This window comes from Streptopelia decaocto (assembly GCF_964273445.1).
Source record: "Streptopelia decaocto genome assembly, chromosome: Z".
Classification (NCBI taxonomy): domain Eukaryota; kingdom Metazoa; phylum Chordata; class Aves; order Columbiformes; family Columbidae; genus Streptopelia; species Streptopelia decaocto.
In genome coordinates, this window is record NC_138657.1 from 38,647,173 (window position 1) to 38,661,767 (window position 14,595).

At 37.3% G+C, this 14,595-nt stretch overlaps 1 protein-coding gene across 2 annotated transcripts in view; it reads right to left on the bottom strand.

The window, feature by feature from the left end:
• Window positions 1-1,161: 1,161 nt before the first annotated feature.
• SLC44A1 (solute carrier family 44 member 1) overlaps window positions 1,162-14,595 on the bottom strand; it is a gene marked incomplete at its 3' end in the record, with an annotated part of 62,865 nt that continues 49,431 nt past the window's right edge. The window contains exons 10-16 of one of the 2 annotated variants that reach the window (XM_082074806.1): window positions 14,059-14,224; window positions 10,787-10,943; window positions 10,462-10,545; window positions 9,386-9,523; window positions 7,419-7,655; window positions 5,906-5,986; window positions 1,162-3,694 (exon numbers count right to left, since the gene is read on the bottom strand). In XM_082074806.1, the coding sequence (XP_081930932.1) occupies window positions 3,671-3,694; window positions 5,906-5,986; window positions 7,419-7,655; window positions 9,386-9,523; window positions 10,462-10,545; window positions 10,787-10,943; window positions 14,059-14,224 (887 nt within the window). Of the gene's footprint in view, window positions 3,695-5,695; window positions 5,987-7,418; window positions 7,656-9,385; window positions 9,524-10,461; window positions 10,546-10,786; window positions 10,944-14,058; window positions 14,225-14,595 lie in introns of those variants that run through there. The other variant, XM_082074805.1, reaches the window with a different exon arrangement.

The following is a 14,595-nucleotide window of genomic DNA, read 5'->3' on the forward strand; positions in this document are numbered from 1 at the left end:
CCTTTTAGGACACGCTTTGCTAATACAGAAAGTCCTTGGGTTATCATGCCAAGCTAAGGCCACATGTAAAACCCCACCCTGGTTTTGGCAGCTGGGAGCATGAACATAAGCTACCGGACAGGTGAAGTCACAATTCTGAGCTGGTCATACCACTTGTTTAGTCTGTGGAGCAGCACTGAAACTACTGAAGTGATGGGCTGCACTCCTAACCACAGCAAGCACAGTTATGGAGAAATACACACACACACAAAAAACCAAACACCTCAGAACTTCAGATCAGCACATGCTCCCCCTTCCATTCACTCCAGGTGACATCCTGAATCATTGCTTTGGGAAAGCATGAGCTAAGATCAGTGGGACAAATGGGAGCAGACACTGCCACTTGGCACTCCTTTGCTGAAAAAGCAATATAGAAATGAGAGAAAAAAACCCAAAAATTCTCTAGAGCTGGAAGACACAGTAAAGACAACACACTGCTGCTCAACTTCCAAATAAAACAGAGAGTAAAATAATGTGGGGGAAAAAAAAAAAAAAAATCAAACCATTTAAAGAATGGCATGCTTTCTTCCTTCAAAACCCAGCTGATCAGAGGCTATGATGCAAACCATCTGCAGAAACCAAATGCTGGGAACTACTAATCCCATTGGCTTGATCTGTCCCACGTGAAATCTCCAGTCCTCAAGCACTACTTGGTTCAGTGCACTTTTCAAGATGATTTCTGTCTTAACTGTCCCATCTCCTCCTCCTGCAGCATTATTCCCAGTGCAGCATCACTCTCTAGTCTAGACTGCTTCCCACAAAGCACTCCATATACTGGCTTTGATAATCAGTTGGCAAAAAAAGTATTTAATCCATCACAACTGGCAGACCCCAGCAACTCTACTGCCAACCTGGGACTTAAATGTCAAGTGTTCTCCCACTCCACCATCCCCACTAAGGAAGGAAAGCGGACTCTAAATTTGTCCTGAAAAGTTGTCTCTTCAGGTCTTCTGCTTATCTCCTTGCACAAGACTGAGCTGGAAGAGGGCAGCTTGTAGTTCAGCTGCAAATGAACTTCAAAGGACATGAAAAAGCTTTAAGGGGCCACTAGAAAGCCTGCATGTGGATGAAAAGCCATTTTGGCATGACTAAAAAGCTCTGCATGCCGGATACACACTCGAGAATGGCGCACATGATTTTATTAAGGACTTTGTAATTATATAGATTCGTCACTTAAACATTACAACTACCCATAGAAAAGTGTTGCCTGTATCTTTTAAACACCATGTAAATAAAACAAATTCATTTTTAAAATAGGATAAACTGCTATAAAAATGGTGCACAGTCAAGTAATACAAAAATAAAAAATTTGTTTCCAACTGCAGTCCTAGTTGCAATTACAGAGAAAAGCCCCAACCCAGGACTTCCAGTAGCAGAGAACACAAACTTGCAGAACTGGTCACGGCAGAAATTTGTTGTCAAAATTAACAGAATACAAGGCTTCAATCAAAGCACCTCCAATAGCCTCCAAACAAGATTAGTTTATCTGGAAGCAACTGGGTACATGGTAAGTCTCTTAGCCTTGGAATCTAGTTTCTAGGATTCCTCTAAGCCAGTTTTAAAATTTCAGTTGCTAAACCCCACTGATCTACACAAATATCAGTGTTTGGTGCCACTGCTGTCTTAGATACTGGTACAGCAGGAATGCTTCCTCTCCACGAACTTCAGGCTGCTCCAGAGCTACTTCTAGATAGTCTGACCCCTTCCTTGCACTGAGAGGCCTCACCAGCACACCAGTTTGAATCTCTAGGTTGAAGCTCTAGTCCAGTTAGCACTTACAACTTCCACAATTTCAGAGCCCTTCTGATGTCGGTGGAGCTACCAATACAGTTCAGTTAAATGACTGGATAACTCTGTCTTCCTGCCTCCCCAGCAGCTATCATTTCTAAATGCATTTTTATTTTCATACCTTTCATTTAGTTTGGGTTCTGTGATATGAAAAGAGTAAATCCTTTTAATTGGCTTACCAAAAGAAAACTAAACAAATTTAACTTATCAAATTACTTCTAGAAACAGAAGTGAATATTTCACTATTGCCAAAAGGTCAGAGCACTGGTTAGTTACACAGTACTACGTGGGGTTTTTTTGAACCTTCGGCAGCAATTTAAAAGTCTGATCCTTTGAAAGGAAGCATAGATAACCGCTTATGTATTAAGTCTTCATAAAATTAGCTGTGTATGTCTCTACCTAGACATACCTCTCCACTCCATCACAAAGCTTCTGTAGAAGGGCTTTACTCTTGCAAAAGATTTTCTTGAATGGAGTGATTGAACCATTGAGGCATTATTTATTTGTACAGAGCTTGTACTTAGTGCAATAAGTTTAAAAATTCTGCTCTGAAATATTAACTTTACATTAACAAAAATAGTTTTCTTAAAAAAATTGTAACAAAAGGAGTATATAGCATAGACAGATCATGAATTCTTAGCAAATACACTTTTAAGCATTTACCATTACAATATGCTGAACAATATTAGCATTCATATCTGGTGAGCTTCCAGATGGAAAAGAAATGTAAGTATCTAATAATAAAGCACGTTCTCTTGTCATTATTTGATAACTTTAGATAACTCTCCTGGCAGTTACACTTCCAAAGAAATGTTTCTCTGCCCTTTCCTGTCTTAGCTACTCGCAACAGTACATACAAATATGGATGAAACAACAGGCAAGGAATGGTCCCTTCCACCTCCCAGAGCTCTCTGGCATTAAATGAAATGAAGCATACAGTACTTTTTTCTACAGTAGTACAGTTCATTTCTCTTCCCATTCTCAGCATCTTTATATCCAGGCATGAATTAATCACAAGTATGGCTAAGATTGAGCTTTAACAATCTGTCATTTCAATTGCTCATATGGAGAATCCATACTGTTTGAAGGAGCACTGCTGAAGTATGAAGGAGGCTCCTGAACTCAAGAGGAGGATCAAGGGCAACAGGTACAAGGGATAAGTAGGGTAAAACGGGAAGTTAATTGCATATAAAAATTATCTGTCCCCATTTTGTAGTTTCTGTTTAACAGGAGATGCAAAGGTTCCCACACACCTGAATACCTGAGGAGCTGGTTATTGTGATATCTGATACTGATAAACAAAACTGTGCCCTGCCAGGCCTCTAAAGTAAAATAACTACTTACAAAGCCATTTGAACTGAATGAACTCTCATTCAAAACAACCTTTGAAAAAATAAATTTGAACCTTTTCTTGACTGGAAGGTCTTCCTCACACGTAAGTGTCCTGAATTTAATGCAAATTTAAACAAACTAAACAAGTAAAACTCTCAGCAGATTAGCAGTGTCATGGGAAATCTGTCTCTAAACCCAGTCACCATTTCAGATTATCTTTACAATGATACCTCCTCCAGATTGTAAAATACCTAGCAAATAAGAATCAACATTTCCATGATCACAATGAATAATTTTAAAAAAAGGAACAACGATAAAGCTGCTTGTAAAAGCCACCCGTATGAAAAGAGTACATGTTTCACAAAAATAATTGTTAAAAAAAGTATTAAATCCCTGTTCCTTTTCTCTGATTTTGGCTGTTTATTTATATATATATATATATATGTATGTATATATGTATATATATATACTGTTTTGGAATGTCAATGGGTTCCAATATGGCTGGCTAGTTTCAAGATGAACTTGCTCCAGAGGCCTAGAAAACAAAGTCATACAGTACAGTCTTAGATAAATGCCAAAGGACAAGGAGAAATTGAGTCAAAGGTGTCACTGGAAACTATAAAGAAAGAAGTGTGAAAAGACTTTTTTCTTGTGCTTTGATACAAGAACAGAAGGTCCTAAATGTTTCCTCATCTCTATTATTAATACCCATTGAAAATGCAACTGCACTTTGGGCACTTCACTTCTAGAACAAATTGTCATGTCTAAGAAATATCCAGATTTCAAGGAGATTAAAGGAAAACCATAAAGACTCTATTATAAATAAATAAATAATCTAATTTTCAGACACCCAATTTCAGGACTGCAAGCACTACTGATACAGAATATACTTATGCATTATCCTATTCGAGATGAAACGAAGACCTTTTATCAATGCTTTAGGGAAAGGTATCAGAAATTTCATAGCGGTAACCGCTGTGTCCCATCCTTGTCAGGAGGTGAGATCCTAGTATTTCAGTAGGAGCTGAATGCCCAAAAACGGAAGATCACTTGAGAAAACAAGGCCCAATCAGTCCCAAACAAGACAATCACATGAGCAGCAGAACTGGGAGTAATTCAGCAGGTGACACTCAGGCTGAGCCCCAAGTGCTCAGCATCTCCTCCAGGAGTCCTAAGGGGACCTTCAGCCAGTGCCAGGCTCAAGTGCCTGGAGCCCAGTTCCTAAAAGAACAAGGCCATCCTTGACTTGCAAGTGCCTGCTTTGCCCTTTTACAAGGGCAGGTGAATAAAGGTTTTGACATCCAAGCTCTAGGCAGTCAAGTACAAAAGTGCAAGTACTGATCCGAGCTGACACTGAGAAGAGCGTAAGTGGAAAACCACTTAAAGGTAACCCAGTTCTTGAATGAGGGGTTAACATAATACGATATTGGACTGATTTTTTTGTGCATGTGACTAGAGTGTTTGCACACCCAATTCTCAATCATTTAAAGGGCAGCTTTACATCTACAGTGTTTGCACCACTCTGAAAATCCCAACATTAGTGTCTATTTGAACAGCTAGAATTACTCCCAGAAGAAAACAGTAAATGAGCATAGAATTAGTTTTTTACTTGTATAAACATGACAGCATTTAGGCATAAGCAAATCTAGAAACTGGTATGTTATAATGAAATAGCAAAACACGCAAAGCTACACGTCTTTCCACTCTACAGCAGGAACCCATTCCAGCTTAGTCAAAAGTGCTCATGCAACATGGCTTCACATATATAATTGAAAAAAAATTTCTACTGTTAGTATATAGTTATTTAGATTCTATTAGATTAAAAAAAATATCCCCATGGTAAGGAAGTGAGTTAGGCCCCAAATATTCTGAGAAAGTAATGATGGAAAAATATTTTATTTCGCAAAGTCATATTGCACGATGACAAGTCATACCTTGCCCAGCCTGGCTCTCCATCATATGCTCTCAGTTCTCCACCTTCCAAACTCATCCTCCTATCTGTTATCTGTACCATGTATAGCTGTTCCTTATTCCAGGCTATTCAGACATGCAATGCCTTTCTAACAGGCACACCGTAAGTAAAACAGGCTGCAGAAGCATAGATGATGCATTGTTCACTGTCTGTGTATCTGACAGTGTGAGATGGAAAGAGCACACAAGAGACAAGCAACATAAGTAGTTGGCAATAAAAACAAACAACTGGGAGAAATGTCATTTGAGCAGGTTGAAAGGAATCACTGTATCCAGTTCCTTGGCAGTGTACAAAATAATTTGGTGAGAACTTTGAATGCCTGGTCCTACTTCGCAGCAATGTATGTGCTCAGTAGTGTTCTTCAGGCTTTTACATTGAATGTAAAATGAACAATAATCATTCAGCTCAGGGCTGAAGAGGATTAAAGTCAGAATAGTCCAACGAATTCCAGAGCCATCTTATTTTGAGAGTACTCTGCAATTGGGGCTGTCTGTGTATACCACATAACACACACTACTAATCCTAATGAAATGATACTGCCTGTGCTTCATGACACAGTTCCTTTCATCTTACTTTTACAGGTGATGGTCTCAGCTGTGACAAAAACTCTGCCATCCAGGTGATAGGCAAGCTCACAAACAGAAAAAGCAGAACATCTTGAGTGATACAGAGAACAAAAACTTCTCCTGAAGAAGTGTAGTCAGTAAAGACAAAGAGGGAGAAGAAGTAAAAGTGAAACTCTTGGAGGATCGTCACCTCCTCATCTGCACCTACCATTGGTTTTAGCTCTCTGCCCTCAGCTCCATCTCCCCGGCCAGCTTCTTTCACAGATTTCCTACTATTCTCCACAAACTCCTGAAAAACAGTAATGAAGTGAAAAGTGCTTTCTTAGAGCAGACTCCAAACATCAAATCTCATGACAAAACTTCAAGATGTAACTACTCAAAATGTCAACACAACTTGTTCTTCCCACTGTCTTGCTCAGACTTGTCCACAAAGTATCAAAAAAGCCTGCCAAATAGTCACAAAGGTGAGTAATTTCATTCCAGAAGGGAGACAGGTATTTGCCTTGTGTGCTGTTACAACTTTCACATTTGTCACACAACGATCTCCTCTATGGGGAAGAAAGGAAAAAGGGTGCTTGTCAAACAAAAAACAAACAACAGAACCGCAAACAAAAACTCTCCAGTTATTACATCCTACCCTGTGAACTGTATGTAATGTTAGAACTCCATTAAACAGAGGCACCTGGAGATAATTACTTGCAAGGTCTTGTTGATATCTCTAACTTTCCTCAACTTAAATTCTAAAATTTTTCACTGGATCACAACCACCTATCCATGAAGATCAGCAAAGGCGGTAATTCCATTTAATGTATTTTTTTCTCTTAAAGGCAAGCATTCTGTAGCGAACTGCGGTAAACTTCTGCTGGTGGTGTTTTGTGATATTGACTGCCGAATGAAAAAACCCACAATGCTTTATGATTTATCTGCGCTGTCTTCAGAGAGAGCATGCTGCATATCGCCCCTACTCTGTGGTATAAAGCAACTCATCAGCTAGTGTTTTATTTATTATATACTCTAGATTCTATAAGGTTTTACCAAAAATTTAATGTTAAGTTCTTGGCATGGTTTTCCAACAAGTAATCAGGAAAAAAAAAAATGCTAAGAAGTCATGAGAGTCTTCCTCTAGCCTACACACAGCAGTACATTTTACAGGGACATATTGTGGGGTTGCCATTTTAAAACATTGTTAGGAAAATTACCTACTCAACAACAAACTGAAGAGCTTGAGGAGCAGAATTTTTACATCTTGGTCTCTAGCTAGACTGAATAGGGAATAAGATGGGGGAATAAGGGAATAAGAACTCAACAGTGCAAAAGACCTTGACATAGCATCCGGGCTCCAGGACAGAACGTAAAACCTGTTGTCCTCCTTTGGAAAGTACAAAACCCAAGCCTTTACACCTTGTTTTGCTTCTTTCCATTCTGCACTGTATCATTTACAAGAAATGATAACCAAGAGTATGATTCTCCAAGATGACTGCTCATGTAACAGCCAGCAAATAGAAGCCAACACCAGTGACATCAAGGGAAGGAAGCATCACTACTTATCTGATGCTCATCAGATAACACCATTTGCTGATCAAGCCATGAACAAGACACCAAGGTAATCAAAGTAAAAAAAAAAGTACCATATTAAACTCAGCAAGTGAGTTCATTCCACTGTCAAAATACCCATTTTATGGAATGATATCCTTAGACTTATACAGCAAGGGGGAACTTACCATGAGAACTTTATCCATGTAGAATTCCCTCCCAGGGCTCCCATCATTGTATTTTGTATCGATGGCAAAACATAAGAAAAGGACATCAACAACCATTTCATAAATGGAAAGGAAGCAGTGAGCAACCAGGAATGCAAAGAGGCACACAATGATGAGTGGCAGCACCCAGATGGTGTAATCTCGTTGGTAATTCAGCAACATAATCCCAGCCAAACCTGTGCTGCAGACAATCAGGACCTGAAGAAGAAAGCAGAAGACAACTCTAATGGCAGAAGCCTTTTGATATTTTGTGTTGGTTTGACTGTGTTTCTTTAAGCTATATGCTTATTGGTCTGCTAGGGCTAGAACTAGAGGTTACAGATGGTACTGGTAATGACATCTTTACCTCCTGCATTCCCCACATACCAAAGAGTAAATGACATTTTATCCATTGGTCCAGCATGTGTAGGTCAGAATAGTTTCAAACACATCCTTCAATAGAAACGGTGTTTTTCAGAGCAAAGTACATTTGTATCCTGCTGTCAAAGTTCTAGTGCTATACAATATTTCTGTAAAAAATAACTTTATCCTGTCAGTTATAAAAATCCTGGAACCTGACGCTACCAATCAACTAACATGCAATTGGGTTTTTTTTGTTGGTAGGGGGAAGAAGATAGTCTTAGGAAGATGGTGCGTTTTTCACTTTGCTGGTTGAAATAACTTCCAAGCTTGTCTTATCTTTGTCTGATCTCCATATAGGGGAAAGTACATCAGAATTCTTGTGAGGTACTTCATGTAACAGTCTCCGAAGAATGACACTATACGTGACGCCCTAACAAATATTTCTCTACGTACTGGTTTGGTCTTCATGAGTAACAAAAAGACTGAAACAACTGTGGCCACTCAACAGTTTGAACATCTCAGAACCTATTATTATGAACTGCAGCTAATCACAGAAGTGTAAAATAGGTCAGCTTTACTGTATTAAGAAAATACCAGGTTAGACAGGTAGAGAAGACAGGCTGGCAGCCCAGGACTGTTTTAGCTGATAGCATTTTTCATACGCTGCACTGGTCATCTTAACATTTCTGTCACTTGCACACTTCTTCCTGAAAAGATGTCTTTCAAATTATTAGAGATGTTTCCTAACACCTTTCAGATTTCTCCATGAAATCGCGTTATGTAATTTCATGGCCTCCCTCACAAGCACCTATATCTTCATTATGTGTTTATTTCTTCTCAGATCATGTTGACTTAACTACTGGATTCAAAGTTCAGCCCACTGTACTCTAACTTAATAAAAGCAGAGGAATATAATAAGTAAGACAGTGCATTCCAGCGAGTGTCCAAATGCTTAGGCACAAGTGATATAAGTGAACTGATATTGTTTTAGTAAATAACGGCACAAAATTATTCAAAGGATAGGAATAGTTCAGTGGATTAAGCTTCCATAAAGCATATCTCCATGAGTTGAAGACCCAAAAAGCTGACTGAACATGGCAATTATTCTAGCCTCTTTTAATTCTCAGAGTAGAGGTGACTTAGTTGCTTAAGCTGGCAGTTCCTCACAGATGGCTTCTGTACTACCTCCCAGTTCAATTTTGTCTCAATAATGAGTCAATTTTCAACATAAACCTAGAGAGCCCTTATTGAACAGAAGTTACAGAAGTTACTTCCTTTCCTTACAATTCTAGGTTTTAACCATAAACCAATCAAAAACTTAAAAATTCTAACCACTTGACTAAAATAAATTTGTGCAAAATCTGTCATCTTCAGCTATTCCTTTCTAATCACTTTTACTTAATGTAAGTGGATCATCTGTTTATTCTTTCTATCCTGGACAGTCCATTCCTGATATGATGCAGCTAAATCTGATGAAGTATATACTAAGAAACAGGAACTTTAAGGCATTTCCTAATTGAGGAGCAAGCCATTGCTAAGGAAAGCTTGCTACTATGTAGGTCCATAACTGTAGACAGCAGACATACCTTTCCTAGAAACAGCATAAAATCCCCAACTGTGTTTATGGCAGCCACCCGCAAAGCATTTTCCACTAGAATGATAAAGGCATCCTTTGCTGAGGTGCAGAAGTTAGTGCTGTTGATAGCTGTGGCTGTATACGCGTTCTGCAAAAAGGAGATGGAAGATTTACTCATGGGATGATCAGGTATTTCAGACATGGAAGGGGAAGGAGAGGGGGAAAATATGGCTTCTGACTAAGTCACGTAAGTCATTATGTTAATGAATGAAGATTCCCTTGAGAGCTGTTGAATCAACAGTATGTACCAGCTGACAGAAGTTTACATAGTAGAAAATTAGTATTCTTCTCATAATTTATGCCTCAACAAGTTTATTCCAAAAGACTAATTAAACAGAATTTGAGATTTCTTTGCAGGAGATGAGCAGTGGCATAACTACAGCAATTAAATAGTTAGGAAAAATATTCTGGAAATATAAAAGAGTTTGAGAGTCATACCAGTCCTGCAAAATAATTTCTAAATACTTCACTAGACTACATTCAAGGTTAGCCAGGGCAATTTTCAAAGATTACACTGAGCTTTTCTAAATGCTTTCTTCTGATTTTACTTTCCGTACTGGTCAATAAAGCCCCTTTTACAAAGGGATCTGACCAGCCAGAATGTCACAACTGGCAACTCTTTTTCCACTTAGTAGATGATGATGACAATTCAATGTTACGTATAGTTTTTCAATTGTGTGGACCTTAAATATTAGACCTAGAAAAGCTTCACTCTCTTTTCACAGAAAACATATTTTGAAACTCACATGTAGCTTGACAGAGTGGACATAAGAGGGAACATCTCCAGCTGCTAAACAAATGGTTAAATAGTTGAGATACCATTTTCACAAAGACAAATACTGGCTATTTTTCGCCTTTGCAATGTAAGCAAAGACTAATGTGTTTTGCAGTCTAATTTCAGTAATAGAGACGAGACTCAAGTACTGTTATTCAAGTTCATTTCCAAAATACAATACACATGTGTCAGCATCAGACTGCATTCTGGGGATCAGCCTTTACATAAAACTTGAAAATCAAAAATCTTACCTGATTTAAGTAGGTCAGGCACTTTTCTAGACACCAAAGGCAGCAGATGCAGGCTTTAAGCATGCAGCGAGCACAAGCATTTTCCTAGGAAAATAAAAAATGTGAGAAAAGAATAAAACCAACGGATCTGAAGAAAACAATATTCCTTTGTCTCAGTAACTGATACTCAGTCGGTAACTTAAGTAATCTCCCTCAGTCCCACAGTCCTTTAAAGACCAAATATTTCAAAACAAGACTTTGAGCCTCTCGCGCAGATCAAGTCAAATTAGTTGTATGTATGTCAGGTCTTGAGTTTCAGTAAGAAAATGGAATCTATTTCTCTTACTTTTCCTTTAAGTTGCGTATGAATATACATGAGAATCATTCGTGGTATCTTCACTAGTGTGATAATGAAAGACCCCTTTGCTACTGTTCCTAGGTGGTAACAAACGAGGCGATTAACAGATGCCAGAATAGGAGTAAATGGCAGATTCCTTTTCTCCCTGTTGAAAAGAGAATAAAGTAGAATGAGCAGTATGTATGTAATATCATATAGAAGTGCTACAAATTCTCAATTAAAAATGTGCAAAAGGAATGTATTATCCTTATACTAGCTTTCAGGGAATGTTTTTCACTCCACGCTGACTGTCTATGTGCAAGTCACAGTTTTGGCTCTAATACAGTAATAGGAACAGGACAAGGAATGAGTATGTCACAAGGGCATTTGATGGTGTGCTGTACAAAACATTCAAAAAAACTCAGAAACAATGCTAGTGTTTTCATTTATTAGGTAAATTATTTTGTCAGATGTTTTGCCTTTCTGATTTAGCTATTATATCCTCAAGGAACAAAGTATGAAGCCTTAAAACAAACTATTTTATTGCAATATGGCTAGAATATTTTCATCTCTCAGATATATCTCTGACATAAATACATATATATATCTCAGACAAATACTCACTTTCACAGTTTTGAAGCAATTCTCTCTTTAAGTTTTTATTTCTATTTCTTACCAAGGAAGACAGTTCTATTTCTCTCCAAAAGAACAGCTCTATTCAACATTTTTTAAATGGCTCGTCTTCTTTATTAGAGATATGAACATAATAATAAGCATATTAAAGGAACAAGTGCTAACATTCCAAACATAAACTATCCCCCCAGCTTGAGAGAAAGTTACCTTCACATGAGTTTCATTCAAAAAGTAAAGTCTTCATTCAATGAAACTAACATCTGCATAACTTAATCCTGAGATATTAATGATTATAATAGGTTTACCCTGCATTTTTTTCCAGTTAACTTTGAGAGCTCAGGTGGTGGAAGCCAAATACTATTCCCCTTTGGGCACAGTCACATAAATTATCTGAGCTGTAGACACAGGTAATCCAACCACTTCCTCCTTTTGAGGCAAATATAACTGAGGGCAGAATCCATAATGCAGAACACCTTGATGTCTCTTACTGCCTGAGTTGAAAGGAATCCATCTGGCTAAGGTGAATGAATAGTGAACCTATATTGACTTCATCTCATTTCCTGTGGAAAGCTGCTAATATGCAAAATAATAGGGAAGTCCAAATTAATGCACTTTGCTTTCTTACTAAGTCACATTTCAGATTAGAATAGTACCTTAAAATGAAAAAAATATATATATAACAGTAGTGAGAAATGGGTATTTAATAACTTATAATAAAAGTCCTGTTACAGAATTATAGGGTACAGTTAAAGAAGAGTCATTCACCCTCAGGTGACAAAAAAAATACATCAACTTACAGATGAAGCATACATATTGCTAAGCTATTTATTTCAATGCAAAGTCATACTCTCTCCTCTGTTTTTTTCCTGGTTCTTTATTCAATCTAGTTTAATTATTCACAAGATTACATCCCTGTAACATCCTGTAATAACTTCATAGATGTATTTCATTCGTATACTGGAGAACTCCATCATTAATGAAACAACAGAATTTCTGTCAGTACAGTAAATTAATTCCTTGCCTTTGATATTGTTTTAAAGACTAGGGCAGATAAGGTTGAATGTAATTCAGATAACAGTCTCAATTAAAGATACAAACCAATTAAAATTTAAAAATCTGAATCAGACACTTGAAAACTATTTGAATACATTATTTAAAAACTATTTTTTTTTAAAGAATAGAATCTTAAGAGCACATGGGAAGAATAGAGTGCGGTTGCTGGATACCACTAGAGATTTTTATATACAATGTTCTTCATATGAAAGTCTAAAAACACAGACCAAAAAACACTAGCTGAACACCATGAACAAAATTACTTATCAAGTTCCTGAACAATTACGTGGTGGGTTTGGGGTTTAGTGTTTTGGTTTGTTCGGTTTCTGTTTGTGGGGCTTTTGTATGTGTTTTTTTTATTATTTTTGTTGTTGTTTTTTGTATGTTTGGTTGTTTGTTTTAAGAAAGGTATCCTGAACTACCAGATCAACATGTGGAGAAGCTTCATGAAACTATACTTTTACAAAACAGGTATTAGCGTACTTGCTTCTTTTCCTTACCGAAAATATTGCCATAGCTCTGCTCTACATACCAAAATATAATACTTCAGAACACTGAAGTATCATTTATTCTCACAAAATACTAACAAGCATGTGCTACCACTTTTTTTTTTTTTTTCTGAAAAGAAGGGGACCTAAATGGCTAAAATAAGAACATTAGTTTTCATTTACTTTAGGTAAATTTTAAACAATCTTAATTTCAGGAAAGTTTTCAAATACCAGAGACTAAATCCCCACAGCTAGTTTTGCAATTCTGAAATTGTAGAATGTCGTGAGTTGGAAGGGACTCACAAGCACCACCAAGTCCAACTCCTGTCCCTGCACAGGACAACTCCACAGTTCACACCACATGTCTGAGGATGTTGTCTGGTCTCTTCTTGAATACTGCCAGGCTTGGGGCTGTGACAAATCAGTTTCTTACCTCTGTGAAGCAAAATTCTTGTGTGTGAAGGTTGGTAAAGCCATTGTTTAATAATTAATATTGCCTTCTTCAACAGCTAGCATATACATGCAGAATAGCCAGCATAACGTATGCCATGATACACAATTTAGTACAGAAATATAGCAATGAAATATGAAGCTCTAATGCACATATATTTTGTATCATTTTTTATTTGTATACAATCTTGTAAGAATCTGTTATGTAAATGATGAATCTAATAAGACCTTAAGTAATCTCGTGTAAGAAAGATAAATGAAGCACTGTAAATAATGTAAAAGGCATTGTTCTGCTATTAAAATAATAATCAATTGCTTTCAATTTTTTAATCCCTACTGAGCTTGTCAGCATTAATTATTAGCACCACAGATGACCTTCCAGTTGCATTCTGCTTTGTAAACAACCATCCATGTCTGTACAATGTGCACAAGTTACAAGGCAAACAAGATTTCAAGTCCTAAATATCAAGAACACCATATATAACCAGCAAAACAGATTATATTAGGACTTTACGTGATTTAAGAGTCAATACAATTCAGCTGCTCTCCAGCTCTGAGGACGGAAGCAAGTATTCTCCCCAAAAGCTCTGTCTCTCATTATTTCCACTAATTCCATTTCTAGGCCACTTACAGTAAAGCTGTTGAAGTTGTACTTACCTTGTAAAATAGTATGTCACAACAGCCCCTGCTACTGTCATCTGCTGACAGCCTAGAATAAACTCGCTGATCCAGATGAGTCCCACTACATGGTACCACCACATGTATTTCAAAGGACCTACCATCCGAAATTCAACAAATCCTTCTTCATTTGGGACAGGACTACCTAGAAATAAATGAGGGTCAAAAAAGGAAACAGTGCTTACATCAACTCAGAAAGAAGAAAGCATATGATATTAACAGCTCATAACTGTCCACAGCAAAACCCCTCTAGCTTCTACTGACAATTCTAAATGTCATGTTTAGGAAGACTGTTCATAAGAAAGATACAGCTTTTGAGACAATTAGTATAATGGCATTTGAAAAAAGTGCTAACAACAATATTCTGAGCATACTCTCAAAATCTCACAACACCTCTTTATATTTTTAGCCACATGGTAAAAACTTCCAAAACTAACCACCATCCAGAAGTAAAAATTGTTTGAAACATTCTATTATTAAATATAACAGAAGCATGCTTCAATTATTCTTAATTTC